The sequence below is a fragment of the Dama dama genome, chromosome X (genome assembly GCF_033118175.1).
Source record: "Dama dama isolate Ldn47 chromosome X, ASM3311817v1, whole genome shotgun sequence".
NCBI classification, from domain to species: Eukaryota; Metazoa; Chordata; class Mammalia; order Artiodactyla; family Cervidae; genus Dama; species Dama dama.
In genome coordinates this window covers 40,289,487-40,305,515 of record NC_083714.1, presented here as the reverse complement: position 1 = coordinate 40,305,515, position 16,029 = coordinate 40,289,487, and the positions used below count along the sequence as shown (strand labels likewise).

Below are 16,029 nucleotides of genomic sequence, written 5' to 3'. Positions count from 1 at the left end.
AAGAAACAGCCCAAACTGGATCTGAAGTTCTTGCCTTGACCCTGTCATTAAGAAGCTGTGACTTGACCATCTGTAGTTTAGTAAGATTATAACTTCATTTGTTTAGAAATGTACATTTCCTTTGAGCCTTCCACTTGACAATATTTATAATATGTTAGATGACCTATGTTATAAAATGTTCATCTTAGACTTGTGTGATATTAACATAATTTAAATGTCTTTTTCACAGAGAGACCTCTCTCCCCCAAGGCTGTCAAAGGATTTGAAGCGACTCCACTTACCAAGAATTATTATACTGTGGTGAGTATTCAGATGATGAACAAAAATTTTCTTGACTCTATATGGAGAACCACTGAAGTGTCGAGGCAACACCAATGGAAGACTGGAGAAAGTTGCATTGCAAGGGTCTAATGTCAGCTTCATTATAATGGAACTCTTCTACTTGTAGGTTTCTTATAGATGTCTAGAAGTTTTAAATCCACTGTACTGGGTAATTCAAGGGTAGCACAAAGATTCAGAGCAAGGCCTTTTAAAGTGCAACAAAAGAGAAATTGGCTGATATGTGGACATTATGGGGAAATTCAGCAGTTAGAGCTCGCCTTACAGATAAGATAGGAGGTGAATTCCCAAGTTCCTTTAATGCAGTAAAGTTTACATGATTGCAGAGTGTGATTTTATTTTAGGATCAATCAATCTGCCATGATATCCTTGGAAATATCATCAACCTTGTTCTTGAGGAGAGCCCAAAGAGAAGACTGCCCTTTGGCACAGAGGGAGGAATGAAATGGCTCTGGCTTGAACACAGATATGTCAAAATATATAAGCTATAAATAGGGCATGTGCAATACTCAAAATAAGTTCCTGTTTGAAAACGAAATTGTATAATTTCCCTTAATCTACTCTGTTTTCCTCCATGTCTTCTTTCCAGACTTGGCCCAGTCACTAATGAAAAGGTCAAGTCCTCATAACCTCAAAGTCTCCCTGTTCGGTAGCCTTGTCATCTTCCGCATCACAGCTGAAATATAGTTTCACTTTTCACCTAATGTTCTATGTGTGTTTTTGCTGCCGACTCCTTTCATCGTGTGCATGGATAAACAGTCTTTATTTTATTTTTTGGCCATACTGCGTGGCTTGTGGGAGCTTAGTTCCCAGACCAGGGATGGAACCCATGCCCCCCTGAGGTGGAAGTGCAGAGTCCTAACCACTGGGCCGGCAGGGGAGTCCCTCAAGAGTTTTTAAATCTCTCTATACATTTGGTTTCCAAAAATGAAATATCATTCTTCAGTGAGTTTGCTTCATAATGATAACATGAACAGTAGTTAGTATGAAAAATCAGGTAGGAACTTCATAGGTAGCATGGACAGTAATCATAGGGGATAATTTTGTCACTATTTTCCTTTTACATTTCTGAGGTTAAAATATATCACCCAACAGAGCTAGGCTCCCTTCTCTCTTCATCCCTGATCACTTTTTTTTTTCTAAACTGGTAATGTTTTGATGCATTTCCTACACATATATAGCTATATATCATTATGTAGTTGTAATCATGCTATCTACACAATTTGTGTTGTGAGTTGTCACTCAAGGTTATCATATTTTCAATTTTTTATTTGCCTTGTATTTTTTTCCTTCTAGTTTTATTGAGAAAAAATTGACATGCAACACTGTAAATTTAAGGTGTACAGCATAATGATTTGACTTACATACATCATGAAATGATGACCCCAGTAAGTCATTGAATATCCATGATCTCACAGAGTTACCAAATCAAAGAAATAGAAAAAAATGTGTTTTCCTTGTGACAAGAACTCTTAGGATATGATCTTAACAACAGTCATAAAGAGCATATAGCAGTGTCAATTATATTTATCATGTTGTACTTTATATCCCTAGTACTTATAACTGTGAGTTTGTACCTTTTGACCACCTTCACACAATTCCCCCCCACCTCTGGTCCTGACCATTTCTTTTAGCTTCCAGGTGAACCCCAATGATTAAATTTTTAATGGAAGGGTGCAGTCAAATGGTGAATGAAAGTGTTATAATAGTTGCTTCTCCCTGCTGGTCTGGAGCATACAATCACTCTGCTTTGACTCTCTCTCTGCCTCTGCTGAGTCTATCAATTTAAATGTTGTTGGGATTATCCAAGGCAGACTAACCTCTGTGATTCTTATGGGCATTATATAAATCCTATCTATACTATATACCAACTCAAGATGTACTGCAGTTTCTATCACCCACCTCCTGTTGGAGTCCATGTACCTTATTTCTACTTCTCGCTGTTATAAACAGTTCTGCAGTGAACATCCTGTGTGTAACTTTGACAAAGTGTGTAATGATCTGTCATGTGGAGTCCTAGAAGTTAAATTGTTGAGCCAAAAAAAATATATATATTTAAATTTTTTCTCAAACCAAACTTAATTTAAAAAAACTCAAAAGGTCTTGGGGAGCCCATGATGGCCTGAGAAGGAACTGTAGAGCCTTAGTATGAATATTGCTGGATTATTGAGACCAGTTGGACTTACTATTGTAATTAGATATGCAGGTGAAGGGATTTGGGCTAGTTGTTGGTGTTTTTTAAAAATCTACGTTTTTGCGTATTTGGGCAAATTTTTAGCAGCAACAAATTAAAAATATGTTCCGAGTGTTCTGATCGCCCTCACAATCTGTGTTGAATACCTGAGTACTCACCCACAGTATTTGGAGATCTGTTCACCCATATGTAAGGTGTCCCCATCTCATCTCACATTAGCTCTTCTTCCTAAGAGTCATTAATTGTAGATGTTTTCCGTTGCTAGTTCTATAAGAGCACTAGTGTCTGATTTTTACTTCATTTTTTTAAAAACAGGAAGAATTTTTTATTATATTAATAATGATTAAAAAATCAGACAGTGCAGGAAAAGTATAAAGAAGAAAATAAATATCACCTGTAATTCCACCACTCAGAGATGATCATCATTAACATCTTGCTGAATCTGATGCCAAACTTTCTTTGATGTGTGGGTGTGTGTATACATATATACATATACATAGCCTGTTTAAATATAAATATAGCTATAAATAAAACAGGAACTATGTCTTCTTCATTATTTCTCCTTCATGGAGATTTTTTTGTTCTCATACCCTGATGATACTGTCTGTGATCAGACATGTTCTTATGCTCTTGCATTCAGCGAGTCCTCGCTAGTCTAAATGCTTTATTTATTTTGGTCTTGTGTATTAGGATTCTCCAGAGAGACAGAACCAATAGATACATATAGAGAGATTTACTGTAAGGAACTGGCTTGTGTGATTATGGAGGCTGAGAAGTCCCACGATCTGCCATGTGTAAGCTGAAAACCCAGGACAGGTGGTGGTGTAGTTCAGTCTGAGTCTAAAGGCCTGAGAACCAGGAGAGCTAAGGGTGTAAATTCCAGTCCTCGGGCAGAAGATGTTCCAGCTCAAGCAGTGAGGTACAAAGAGAGCCAATTCTCCCTTCCTTCACCTTTTTGTATTCAGGCCAACAGATTGGATGATGCACATTGGGGAGGGCAATCTGCTTTACTCAGGCTATTGGTTCAAAGTTCACCTGGAAACACTCTCACAGACATGCCCAGAAATATTATTTAATCTGGGCATCTCATGACCCAATCAAGTTGACACATAAAATTAACTGTCACATTCTGTAAGCTTGTGCAGGATAGAGACCTCTTGGAATTTGCAGGTCTGCACACATTCTGTCCCCTTTTTCAAGTTTCCGAGGGATTATCAGCTGATCTCAGACGCATTCAGACCTCAGTTTGCTTCTGGTGGCACATCAGTTCTGAAATGTTTAGAAGTTCTCCAGTATGATCAAAGTGACATAGGGAGCCCGACTCAGACTTACATCTGCCATGAGGCATGTTTAATGTGTCTAACTGAGGCTTGGCCTCTCCTAGCCGGTTGTTTTGAAAGGGAGTTTAGCATCCTTTAGGGACATGGCAGCCTAGAGGAGATTTTTGCTGCTCCTGACTTTGGTTCCTTCATTGTCCTAAAAATTCACTGTCATTTGTTAAACGTCTCTCACCATTGAACAAAAGCATATCGTTTTCTATGAGTTATTTTTCTAATAATCTTCTGCTCAGTGACTCTCTTTGCCTATTGTAAGTTGATGTTATGTGCCAGGAGGGATTAAAAATAAAGAAGAACAATAGCAACAAAAGAAAATGGTGACTGTGAGGTGATGGATGTGTTAATTAGCTTGATCGCGGTGATCGTTTCACAATGCGTGCATACATCAAAAAGTCAAGTAAGATATCTTGAATATATATAATTTTTATTTGTCAATTAGATTGCAATAAAATTGAGAAAAAAGAAAAGAAAGAGGAAACTATGTAGCTTAGTTGTCAGGCTTCATTTGCATGCAGCGCTTAGGTCTTGGCATCCATGGTCTCACTGGGAAGACAGGACCGACATGGTGTAAGCCATGGCAGGTAATGATGTCAAGTGACAAACTGTCCTAAGATGAGTTGCTCCAGATGTGGCTGGGGAATCTTTTGCATTTGAAAGCCCCCAGGGAGACCATTAAAACTGTAGATATCTGGGATCCACATCTAGCTTGTTACATCAGAATCTTTGGCCATAGGTCCTAGTAAACAGCATTTTTAAACAGTTCCCTCAGCTGCCTTCTCTCCATTCCTCACAGGTGATTCTGATACTCACTAAACTAAAATTCAAAAATCAATAAAGGAAAATATTGGATTTCCTAGGTCTATCAGTGGTAAATTTAGAAAGATGGTAACGATAACCCTATATACAAGACAGAAAAAAGAGACACAGATGTATGGAACAGACTTTTGGACTCTATGGGAGAAGGCGAGGGTGGGATGATCTGAGAGAACAGCATTGAAACATGTACATTATCAAGTGTGAAACAGATCGCCAGTCCAGGTGGGATGCATGAGACAAGTGCTCAGGGCTGGTGCACTGGGATGACCCAGAGGGATGGGGTGGGGAGGGAGGTGGGAGGGGGGATCAGGATGGGGCACACATGTAAATCCATGGCTGATTCATGTCAATGTATGGCAAAAAACACTACAATATTGTAAAGTAATTAGCCTCCAACTAATAAAAATAAATGGGAAAAAAGGAAAAAAAAAAGAGAATCTGTCTGCCAGTGCAGGAGGTACAGGAGACGCGAGTTTGATCTGTGGGTCGCGAAGATGCCCTGAAGAAGGGAATGGCAACCCACTCCCATATTCTTGCCTGGACAATTCAATGGACAGAGGAGCCTGGCGGGTTATAGTCCATGGGGTCGCAGAGAGTGAGACATGAATTAGCGACTAAACAACAGCAACAGGAAAAGGTTGAATGGCAGGGAGGACTGAAGACATGTTAGGACTTAGATAAGCAGAGAAGAGGAGTGAGGCAGGGAGAACCATGTGAGCATATTCATCCCAGCAAGAATGTGCGTGCCCGCAACCTGTCCCTGCAGAAGGGACTGCATTCTCTTCCATTCCCATCAAAATGCCTCTCAGAGGGTGAAATTCCTTATTTATTGCCCACTGTAAGAATGTGGTCCTTTGTGCTGCCACAAATAGGCCCGGCTCACAGTAATCCTCATACAAGCACACCTCAAAGATATTGCAGGTTTGATTCCATGAGTGCTCAGTCACTCAGTCATGTCTGACTCTTTGCAACCCCATGGACTGTAGCCCGCCAGGCTCCTCTATCCATAGGATTTCTCAGGCAAGAATACTGGAGTGGGTTGCTATTCCCTTCTCCAGGGTATCTTCCTGACCCAGGGATCGAACTCATGTCTCTTGAGTCTCTTGCTTTGGCAGGCAGATTCTTTACCACTAGAGCCACCTGGGAAGGCCCATTTGATTCCAGAGCATCGCAAGAAACAGTTACATGAGTTGTTTGGTTTCCCAGTGCATGTGAGAGTTATGTTTCCACTTTATTTTTCTTTTAAGTCCTATCTGATTTTTAAATTTTAATTTAAAAAAATTTGAACACATGTAAATCCATGGCTGATTCATGTCAATGTATGGCAAAAACCAACCACTACAATATTGTGAAATAATTAGGCTCCAACTAATAAAAATGAATGAAAAAAAATTTTTTTGACCATGCTGCACAGCATTTAGGATCTTAGTTCCCCAACCAGGGATCAAACCCGTGCCTCCTGCAGTGGAAGCGTGAAGTCTTAACCACTGGACCTCCAGGGAAGTCCCTGTTTATGCTTTACTGTCATCTATTAGGTGTGCAATGGCATTATGTCTTAAAAAGCAATGTACACGCCTTAATTAACAAATATTTTATTGCTAAGCCTTCAGTGAGTTGTAATCTTTCTGCAGTAGTCATATCAAAGATCACCGATCACACAATGAATGTAATAATAATGATAAAATGTAGACTCGGGAGAGTTACCAAAAGTGACACAGAGACCCGAAGTGAGCAAATGCTGTTGGAAAAATGGCGCCAGTAGACTTGCTTGATTCAGGGCTGCCATACACCTTGCATTTGTGAAAAAACATGATGTCCGCAAAGTGAAATGAAGCAAAGTGCGATAACACGAGGTTTGCCTGTACTAAACTCTGGAAGTTGCCTCTGTCTGCAGCTGTATATCTGTAGAGATATTCCCCTACAGCCAAATAGGCAAATATAATAAGTAAGGGCCAGTATTGTTTATTTTTTCTAACTTTCTTCTACTTTATTGTAATGTATGGCAGATGCCTAACCAGTCTGTCCTCAGTGCCTCCATTTGGTAGGAAAGGTGGGAAGATTTTTTCCTCTACCTTTCTAGTGCTTATCTACCCTTCTTAAAAAAAATTTATATTTTAGAGCAGTTTTAGCTTCATGGCAAAATTGATCAAAAGGGAGAGATGTCTTGTATACCCCTGCCCCCACACATGCTTAGCCTCCCCCACTATCAACATGTCCCATCAGAGTGGTATGTTTGTGACAACTGATGAACCTACATCGACACATCATTAGCACCAAAGTCCAGAGTTGACATTGCCATTACTCCTGATGTTGGACATTCTAGGGGTTTGGACAAATGTATAATGACATCTATCTACCTTTAGAGTGTTGTTCAGGGTAATTTCACTGCCCTAAAATACTTTTATGCATTCTCTCTTTTTTAAACCACTAATCTAAACTACCTTACCCATCTATCCATTTATTCCTTTCCCATATGCCCTATTCTTTTTTGCCTTCTTATTTCCTGTTTGACTCATCCATCCATGTCTTCCACCTGAAGTCGGGAAGATGATGAGAGTTTTCAGAGTCCAATTCTGTTTTGCCGAGTCTGTCAATTACAGGGCATGGTGCTGCTTGTTGTGTGAAAACCAAGGACTTGGAGAAGTGAAACTGACCACTGCAGTTGAATGTAACCAGGTGGCTTTTCTGTCATATAAGCCAAATATGGTATAAATACAATAATGGATTGCCCTTTCCTGTTTCATAGTAGTTTACCAACACAAACTCATTTTTTTTAGGCATCATAATTATCTCAGAATTCCTAGAACACAGTGGTTTGGCTTAGATTTAAGTTTTCCTAGGGCCATTATAGTTTTCCTTTATCATGGGACATATCTCTATATTCAGCCTTTGTTTCTGCATTTTAGCCCCTTAAAATAATTTCCTCAGACTTATATGATTCGTTCCCTTTGGAAAACAGTTATAAAAATGAATTCACTCTAAAGCCTTTCCAGGAAATGGAGGAAATATATTTTACTGGAAAATCAATAGCCTAGGATGTAGGTTCAAAAGGCCTCTACCTCTTTTTCTATGGCTTCTAACCATCTGTTTTATTTTGAATTTAGTCAAAGGTTAATTGAGCAAAAGGATACTCCATTGTCCTTGTGAAGAAGGAGTCAGGGAAGCAAAGGCAATGTCTGGACAGTCTATTTTAGTATTTGAGTGGATTTCATCTCAATCAGATTGTACTGCTCTGAAGCTGGTTGGCCTGCCAAACTCCCTGCCTTCTGACTCACCACTGAGGCCTTCTGTTTGGGAACACATAGCCTTCTCTGTCTGCTTCCCTTTTTAATCCTTTTACAGTAGATGCCCTGTGGCCTGAAAAATAAAGAACCAGTCTCCGAAGTTCATCAGTTGGTCTTGTGAGATGGAGGAAAGCAATAAAAGTCCAAGTGAATTTGGGAAAGAATCTTAGGCATCCACCGTGATGAGCATTTCTACTAATCACACCACAGCAAGGGCAATACTGTTTAGTACATCATCATTCAAACACATTTTGCATTATTTAATGAAGGACTCATTAATCACCTTTGTCAATCTAGCTTGTAAAATCAGCATTCAGCCACCCTCAAAACTTGCAACAGTATGAGTTTAGTATATGTTTCTGTTCAGCTCTCCAGAACTCAGTCTAAGGCAGTAAGGGGTGTCTGCCTTCCTACTTCTGTTTGTCCCGTATGAGTGATTGCAGCGCAGATGGAACCCTTGGAAAGCGTGCTGCTTCACTTAGCACACTCCAATAAACCCATTGGAGCAGGGCAGTTGGCACCTTTCTTGCAAAATCTTAGTCCTTTCTCTTAAGGGAACTCGAGATGATTGCATTTTAAAGGAAGTTGAAATAATAAAACTGTTTCAACAGGGAGAGGGAGGTTGAATTATAGCAACCATGGAGTTAAAGTAGTGATGTTTAGTTGTCTTAAAAAATCACACTTTATGATGTAAATCATGTCTTTGAAATTTCTAATTTAAAAATTCCCTCAGGTAATGATTGTGTTTTGTTTTCTTTTTGGCTTTGTTTTTCTTTTTTTTTAAGGGACATTATAATCTGGGTAGTATGACAGTTTCAGACAATGGTGCTTGAAAGTAAGGTTGAGGATTTGAGACAGTATATTACCAGACATGGTCTCTTCAGAAAAATGTGAACAAAGGAAGTGATAAACTGACTTCATTCTCTCCTGGATATAAGTGGGAAGCCAGGCCACCAACCTCTTTATCTTTCAATATGAATACTGTAGACAAATAAATATTCCTAAAAAGGAAATCTGTATGAATTTTACCTCTTAATAACTGTGGCCCTGTTGAATTCTAGTGCAGCTCTTTCCATTTCTAAGAATAAAAAAATGAATCCTAGTGCTGAGTGTGAGTAAAAATGATTATTTAACACACTGCGGTGAGCAACAGCTCAGCTGGGTAGAGAGGTGTAAGGATGGACAAATTGAGTTTGGAAGGATATTCTACTGGATAAGGACTTGAACTCAAAGAAAAAACAGAAAAATTTCCATTAACAGATGAGAAATCTGTCCTTTGACTTTAAGATAACAGCTATAATGACATATAATTCACATACCACAAAAGTAACCACTTTAAAGTGTACAATTCACCGATTTTTAGTAAACTAACAGAGTTGTGTGATGATCACCACCATCTTATTTTATAACACTTTCATCACCTCAATAAGAAACCCTGTACCCATTAGTACTCACACCCTCCAGCCCTTAACAAGCACTAATCTACTTTCCGTCTCTGTAGATTTTCCTTATTCTGGATGTTTCATATAAATTGAATCATACAATCTTTGTTCTTTTGTGTCTGGCTTCTTCCTTAGCATAACATTTTCAAGGTTCACCCATGTTGTAGAATGTCTTAGTAACTCATTGCTTTTTTTGACTGATTAATCTTTCATTGTATGGATATAACAAGTTTTGTTTATCAAACTATCACCTGATGGACCTTTGGGTTATTATTTATAATGCTGTTGTGAAAATTGATGTGCAAATATTTCAGTTCAGTTCAGTTCAGTCTCTCAGTTGTGTCTGACTCTTTGCGACCCCATGAACCGCAGCACGCCAGGCCTCCCTGTCCATCACCAACTCCTGGAGTCCACCCAAACCCATGTCCATCGAGTCGATGATGCCATCCAACCATCTCGTCCTCTGTTGTCCCCTTCTCCTCCTGCCCTCAATCTTTACCAGCATCAGGGTCTTTTCAAGTGAGTCAGTTCTTCACATCAGGTGGCCAAAGTATTGGAGTTTCAGCTTCAACATCAGTCCTTCCAATGAACACCCAGGACTGATCTCCTTTAGGATGGAGTGGTTGGATCTCCTTGCAGTCCAAGGGACTCTCAAGAGTCTTCTCCAACACCACAGTTCAAAAGCATCAATTCTTCGGAGCTCAGCTTCCTTTATAGTCCAACTCTCACATCCATACGTGACCACTGGAAAAACCATAGCCTTAACTAGATGGACCTTTGTTGGCCAAGTAATGTCTCTGCTTTTTAATATGCTGTCTATGTTGGTCATAACTTTCCTTCCAAGGAGTAAGCGTCTTTTAATTTCATGGCTGCAGTCACCATCTGCAAATGATTTTGGAGCCCAGAAAAATAAAGTCAGCCACTGTTTCCACTCTTTTCCCATCTATTTGCCGTGAAGTGATGGGACCAGATGCCATGATCTTAGTTTTCTGAATGTTGAGCTTTAAGCCAACTTTTTAACTCTCCTCTTTCATTTTCATCAAGAGGCTCTTTAGTTCTTCTTCACTTTCTGCCATAAGGGTGGTATCATCTGCACATCTGAGGTTGTTGATATTTCTCCCGGCAATCTTGATTCCAGCTTGTGCTTCCTCCAGCTCAGCATTTCTCATGATGTACTCTGCATATAAGTTAAATAAGCAGAGTGACAATATACAGCCTTGATGTACTCCTTTTCCTATTTGGAACCAGTCTGTTGTTCCATGTCTAGTTCTAACTGTTGCTTCCTGACCTGCATACACATAATCATATTTTTTCATTTTTTCTAGTAATGGATTACTGGATCATATGATAACTGTATGTCTAACTTTTTGAGGAACTGCGGAACTGTTTTCCACAGTAGCTACTTTCCATAGAAAGGTTTTTACTTTCCCACCAGCAATGTATGAAGGTTCCAGTTTCTCCATATCTTCACCAACCCTTTTTATTTTCTATTTTTTCTTTTTATTATAGCCACTCTACTAAGTGTGAAGTAGTATTGTGGTTTTGATTAGCATTTCCCTAGTGGTTAACTATGTTGACTATCTTTTTATGTGCATGTTGGCCATTTGTATATCTTCTTTGGCAAGTTGTCTATTTGAATCCTTTGCCAACTTTTAATTGATTACTTTTATTGTTGAGTTGTAAATTCTGAATAGTAGACCCTTTTCAAATACATGATTTGTAAATATTTTCCCCATTTTGTGGGTCGTCTTTTTCTTGACAGTGTCCTTTGGTGAGCTTCCCTGGTGGCTCAGTGGTAAAGAATCCAAAGGAGACACAGGAGACATGGATTTGATCCCTGGGTTGGGAAGATCCCCTGGAGAAGGAAATGGCAACCCACTCCAGTATTCTTTTTTTTAATTTAATTTTTTTAATTTTTAAAATAAATTTATTCATTTTATTTGGAGGCTAATTACTTTACAATATTGTAGTGGTTTTGCCATACATTGCCATGAATCCACTCCAGTATTCTTGCCTGAGGAATCCCATGGACAGAGGAGCCGGCGGGCTATAGTCCATGGGGTTGCAAAAGAGTTGGACATGACTTAGTGACTAAACAATGTCCTTTGATACATAAAAGTTTTTGATTTTCATGAATTTCAATTTATCTATCTTTAGTTTCTTGTTGCTTGTGCTTTTGGTGTCATCCAAGAATCCATTGCCAAATCCAAGGTCAGGAAGATTTCCTCTTCTGTTTTCTTCTCAGGGTTTTGTAATTTTAATTCTGGCATCCATTTTGAGTTAATTTTTTAATATGATGTGAAGTAGGAGTGCAAATTCTTTCTTTGCATGTAGTTATCCAGTGGTTACAGCACCACTTTTTAAAAAATATCTCTTTAAAAACTCTATTTTATATTGGGGTATAGTTGATTAACAATGTTCGTGTTGTTAGTTTAAGGTGTACAGCAAAGTGAGCCTCCAGCAACTCATCAGTTACAGTTCAGGTTTTCCTACCTTGCTTCCCATTCCTGTAGAGGCTTCTCATGGTTTTCTGCTCCAGCAAGATATGATCTCTATCTGCTTGTCTGTTTCTCTAATTTTGAGTGTATCATTTCTCCCCTGTGACCTCAATTCCCTGACAAATGTAAGCAAAGTTCTTTTTTTTTAGCTATTTGCTTGTTTTTAGGATGGAGTAATGACTAGAAGGGAATGGCAACCCACTCCAGTATTCTTGCCTGGGAAATTCCATGGACAGACGAGCCTGGCAGGCTACAGTCCATGGGGTCGCAAAGAGTCGGATACAACTGAGCAACTAACACATAATGACTAGCAAATGCCTTAAATGCTGGAGTGGAAACCAGAAGTCCTCTTTCTTCTTTTTTGATATAGGCATGTATAGCTATTTACAGTCTCCAAGCACTGTTTTAACTGCATTCTACAATTTTTTTATGTTGTGTTTTTTTAAATTCATCTCAAGATAGTTTCTAATTTCCTTTGTTGTGCTTTGACTTCCTATAGGGGGTAACATTTCTGTTCCATTATTGGATTAATTTCACAGCGCATTGGTACCTCCAGGCCCCTAGATACATGCTTATTTTGAGAGTAGGCATTCCTCCTTAAGGAACAGAGAAACTGAAAGTAGACATGAGTGGCTGGGAGGAGGGACTACAACTTAAGCCCTAACTTTTGAGGCCACCCCTGTAGCCTATGTCCTTGTCGGCTAGGGGTGATATTGCCCTTCAGGTGACATTTGGCATTGTCTGGGCACATTTTTGATCGTCACACTTGGGTAGGGGGTGGCGTGCAGCTGACATCTGAGGGATAGATTCCAGTGATGTTGCTAACCATCCTACAGTGCACAGGGCATCCCCTCACAACAAAGAGTGATCTGCTCTGAAATGTCAGTACCGCCACTGAGGAACCTTTTTTTAAGCCCTTTAAATTGGAGGGGACTGTTCCCAACTCAGCCAGCACCTGCATGTGTGGTGTCTCCCTTGCCTCTTCACAATGGTCCCTGAGGTAGGTGAAATGTCACAATCAGAGATGAGGCAAGTGAAACCTTAAAACTGAAGCAACCTGTTCATTGGTAGCAGAGCCTGGACTACCACCCTTCAGTTCAGTTGTTTCAAAAAGAACCCCACAGCTACCTGGACCTCCAGGCGGTTTTTCCATTCCACCTTTCAAAAGCAGATCATCATGCACTGTCTTGTGAGTACACGTTTGGCATGTTGGTAGATTAAGGGGCTTCTCCTGGCTAAGAATGCTTCACATGGTCTTGTGAGCCCCCCCCCCCCTGTTGAATGTCTCCCTCTGCAGATGGAGTAGAAACTCCCTGAGGGCAGGCATGGCCTTTGTCACCACATAGTGAAAGTCTCTCAGTCGTGTACGACTCTTTGCGACCCCATGGACTGTCCATGGAATTCTCCAGGCCAGAATACTGGAGTGGGTATCCTTTCCCTTTTCCAGGGGATCTTCCCAACCCAGTGATCAAACCCAGGTCTCCCTCATTGCAGGCTGATTCTTTACCAGCTGAGCCACAAGGGAAGTTCTGTCACCCCATAGACACTCAGTAAATTTGTGTTGAGTGGATTAGGAGATACGAGAGAAAGTACACCAAAATGTTAGCTTGGTGGATCTCTAAGAGCTTGGAATGAAGGTTGTAGCTGCCTCCAGAAAGGCTGGGAAATGGAGCATGACTCCAGGGCTGGTGGGGGAAGAGAAACTGTGTACTTATTTATTGATTATTTTGCCTAGAGGACTTTTTTTTTTTGGCTATCATTAATAATACTGGTAAGCATCATTTCCCTCATTTAATTCCTCACACCTCAGCTTCTTTTTCTCTTTGAAATGTTTATACTAGCACTTTTTACTTTTAATTAAAAAACCAGTTTTTACCCTGCTTAAAAATTCAGTGTCCTCAGATTTTGTCACCTAAAGATCTTCTCAAAAACATCATTTAAAAAAATCTGTTTTGGTGTTTGATATCAGTTATCATGAAATTATCCTGATGTTGAATCTCTATGTCTTCGCGTAGTTGGTCTTGTCTTCCCAACCATAAAATGGAAATGATGATCCTTTGTTAGCTGAGACTTTTACTGAGGATAAAATAATTTAAAGCATACAAAAGCATTCTGAGCCATACTGTGTAAATAGTAGGGCCCCTCCAAATAAAGGTAATTCTGAAAAAACATGTTTGTATGAGTTATGCAATATAACCAGTTGTCATGCAATTATTACTTTGCTAGAATGCGTTCAGATTTTGTGTTCCTTACTCACAGTGCTAGCCTGAGTAAATAGGACTTTTCTTTCTTATAATTTGATTAAAAGATCTAAAACTAGGTGGGAGGGGGGTTCAGGATGGGGAACACATGTAAATCCATGGCTGATTCATGTCAATGTATGGAAAAACCACTACAATATTGTAAAGTAATTAGCCTCCAACTAATAAAAATAAGTGAAAAAAAAAGATCTAAAACAGTATTTTACTTTGGACTTTTCTGACAATTACAATACCTTGATTTTTGTTTCTCCATAGGTGTTACAGAATATCTTGGACACTGAAAAAGATTATGCTAAAGAACTTCAATCTCTTCTTGTTACTTACTTAAGACCCCTGCAGTCCAATAACAAGTAAGATTTATATTTCAAACTCCTCACTAAGCAAAGCAAGATAATGTCAGCATATGGAGTCATTACTCTTATGTCACTGAATAATTGATTTTGCCCTTTAGAAGAATTTCCACAGATCACAGGTTGCCAAGAACATGGTCAAGGCAACAGAAATTATGCAAGATGTTGCTTTTGGAGAGCTTGACTTTCTCTTTCTTCTGGCTGTGGCGGGAATGAGTCGATCTGCTTTTCTGTCTGTCACCATTTTTATCTTGTCCATTTTTAAAGGGATATATCTGGTTTTACTTTCCAGAAAAAGGACTTGCTGATGTTTTTATGTGAAAAGCACAGACACTGGAAATTCTTGTGCTTGCTGTGACCTTTGCTTGCCAGGGCAGAAACTCTTTCCCATGCTCTGAGAGTGGAAAAAGTGTGGCGTTTTGTGAGTGTTCCTAAGAGCCATTCAAGCCAGTATTTCACCCAGGCCAAAGTGAATGAGAAAGAGATGTTAGAATGTTTTTCACAATCCAATATTGAAACCTTAATCTGGTCGTAGAAATCCGAAGACTTGAATTGCAAACTTCCTTTTCACAAAAGAAAACTGTTGACCACTCATTTTTTCGGTGCTTGTAGACCTGGCATATGTAACAAATAATGTCTAAAACTGCATTTGTGTGTTTTTATTTTAATGGATTAAACTTTCCTAGAGATTATGATTTAAGTCAAATAGAAACTTTAGCAGTAGATACGTAGAGTGGAGGACAGAAGCCTCTTCTTTTACCTCAGTTTGAGTATATTTTTGCCAAACAATTGCCTAAATTGTTGACTTCTAGCTTAAATAAATTTAATGATGTATTTCACTATTTTCTCCCTTTTTCTAAATCATGCTTGCTTAGGCATAATGTCCTATTAAATTTCCCACTTGGTTATTTTCATGACACTATGGGAATCCTACTTCAGTATGAAAGGATTTTGTATTCCTGTGTTTTGTCAGAGTTTAAATGATCAACAACAAAGTAACTTTTGTTATTATTTTGTAAAATATGAAGTGCTCTGTGAATCATAGTTCTTAGAGCTGAATGGAACTTCAGTGAATCACTGGGTCTAGTGCCCTGGAAGAAATGACTTTCCTCATTGAATAAACAAGAAAACCAAATCCCAGAGAGGCTCACTGCCCTGCCCATCACATGGTCAGTCAATGACCAGACTCAACCCGCTGTGTCTCCTGCCACTGAGTGAAATGTGGGTCTGTGTTCTAGAGGTGACAGGCAGAGGAGGAGAGGGAAACTGATGTGTTAAACCTGACAGCAGCGATGGTAAGATTTCAAATAAAGGAGTGATTGATGAGCAATCGCGAACTAGACAAAGGAAAGGAAAGGAAAAGAGTGAGGGTAGAGGAGGTGAGAGAACCGAACCAGAACCACACTGTTCCATGGAAATTCGAAGTGCACTTACAGTCAGTTTCCATTGGTTCTGCCTTGTAGACCCCAAAGTGATTTGAGCAAAGCAGACTGTTTCCTGTTTAATCC

The 16,029-nt window shown here is 39.4% G+C and overlaps 1 protein-coding gene across 6 annotated transcripts in view; it reads left to right on the top strand.

Annotated features, from left to right (window-relative positions):
• The window catches only part of ARHGEF6 (Rac/Cdc42 guanine nucleotide exchange factor 6), a 115,716-nt gene that overhangs the window by 46,668 nt on the left and 53,019 nt on the right, over positions 1–16,029 (top strand). For all 6 annotated transcript variants that reach the window (XM_061137095.1, XM_061137098.1, XM_061137097.1 and 3 more), the window contains 2 exons: positions 230–300; positions 14,427–14,521. In XM_061137095.1, the coding sequence (XP_060993078.1) occupies positions 230–300; positions 14,427–14,521 (166 nt within the window). The remainder of the gene's footprint in view (positions 1–229; positions 301–14,426; positions 14,522–16,029) is intronic.